Below are 1,610 nucleotides of genomic sequence, written 5' to 3'. Positions count from 1 at the left end.
ACTAAGCCCTTGGGTGCCCCAGAGCCTCCTGCCTCCTGCGTTCTCTGGCTCCTTGTCTCCTTCTCAGCCTGATTTCCGCAGCCTGCCTGCCTCGGGTCCAGCAGCCTAGTCCTGCCTGGTTCCACCTGGGAGCTGCCTGTTGCCTCTCACCTGTTACCCTGCACACTCGGCCCAGGGAACTTTCTGGAGGCTGGCACTGCGGCTGCCCTTCCCTACTCACCCCATAACTCCCCATCACTTCCTGAGACAATGGGTGGAGCTCGAACCCACCCATTGTCTGCCCCCACCTCCCTTCCCACCACCCCCACTTTCTCTGTCCCATGCACAAAGAACTGTATCCACCCTTTGGCATCCGGCCTCTCAGCCCGCTGCCTGGAGCACCTCTCCTGCTCCCTGGGCCCCGCCAAGACCCCAAGTGCTCTCCTCAGGACTGTCAATTTTCTCCTTCCCCCCATCCCACCTCTACCTCCACTTATCGCCACCCACCCTGCCCCTTGCCCGGGGCTCCCCTGCCCAGAGCCCACAAGCAGTGCAGCTTCCATAGAGGCTGAGTTAAGATTGGGCCAGAACAGCACAGGGGTTATGGCGCTTGACTTGGGTGCAGCTGATGCTGTTCGATCCCCAGCACAGCATAGTCCCGCCAGGAGTGATCCCTGAGCACAGAGCCAGGAGTCAGACCTGAGCACCACCAGGTGTAGCCCCCAAAGCAAAAACAACAAGGACCAGAAGCAGATCTTCACCAAGTATTTTGTGAGCAGTTGAATGAAGAAACAGCAGGAGGGCGGGGTTCGGGCTTCCAAGCAGCCTCCAGGCTTCATCTTGCTCACATGCTCTCGTAGCCAGGCAGGGGACCACGGCAGTGAGCCCCCAGACTCAGGCCTCCTAGGGGGCCAGGCAGAGATCAGGGGTGCCCCTGCCCGGTTCCCTCCCTCCATTCTGCACCCCACGCCACTCACCTGTACAGAGGAAGAGGAGAACCGACACCCAGCCCAGGTAGAAGGACCAGGAAAAGAAGAACTGGATGTGGGTCGGCCAAGGCTGGTTCCACCACACACAAGTGTAGACCGTCATGGCCACCACAGCTGACAGAGCTGGGGACAGACAGTGTCAGCACCTCAGGGGATGCCTGGGACCATCTGCCCCCTCCCCTAGCCTCACCTGGCCTCTGTTCTTACCTGCAGCGAAGGCCATGAAGCATGAGACGATGGGGCCCCGGCCCGGAGCAGACAGGGCAGGGACACAAGACATGGCCAGGAAGACCACAGCAACCAGGCCCCAGAGCACGGCCAGAATGCTGAAGCTCTGCGTCACGCGGATGTAGTCTGCACAGAGGGGGGGGAGGCAGGACACGCCTGCTGAGGTCCGGCCCCTCCGCCCCCACCCTGGACCCCCGCCCAGAGCCCATGTTCCCCCTGACCTCTCACTGAGTCCCTCAGATTCTTGCTCCAGAGGCCCGAGTGTCCCCTGAAGCGCGGAGTGACGACCTCGAACCAGAAGTCCGTGCTCAGGGCCACCAGGACCGTGGCCAGACTCAGGAAGCCAACGAACAGGGCCAGGGAGCGGCAGGGCTCCATGGTGCAGCCAGGGGCGGAGTGCGGGTCTGCCTCGGC

General features: G+C 62.3%; 1 protein-coding gene across 1 annotated transcript; it reads right to left on the bottom strand.

The window, feature by feature from the left end:
• Nucleotides 1-728: 728 nt before the first annotated feature.
• Nucleotides 729-1,610, bottom strand: LOC130044288 (protein NKG7-like). Its single transcript, XM_056136974.1, has 4 exons — nt 1,418-1,610; nt 1,176-1,322; nt 957-1,091; nt 729-882 (listed from the first exon to the last, which is right to left on the bottom strand). The coding sequence occupies exons 1-4, from the start codon at nt 1,572-1,574 to the stop codon at nt 824-826; spliced, it is 498 nt and encodes a 165-aa protein (XP_055992949.1). The 5' UTR covers nt 1,575-1,610; the 3' UTR covers nt 729-823.

Source organism: Sorex fumeus, unplaced genomic scaffold (genome assembly GCF_029834395.1).
Source record: "Sorex fumeus unplaced genomic scaffold, SorFum_2.1 ptg000122l, whole genome shotgun sequence".
Taxonomy (NCBI): domain Eukaryota; kingdom Metazoa; phylum Chordata; class Mammalia; order Eulipotyphla; family Soricidae; genus Sorex; species Sorex fumeus.
This window is presented reverse-complemented; position numbering and strand designations above follow the sequence as displayed.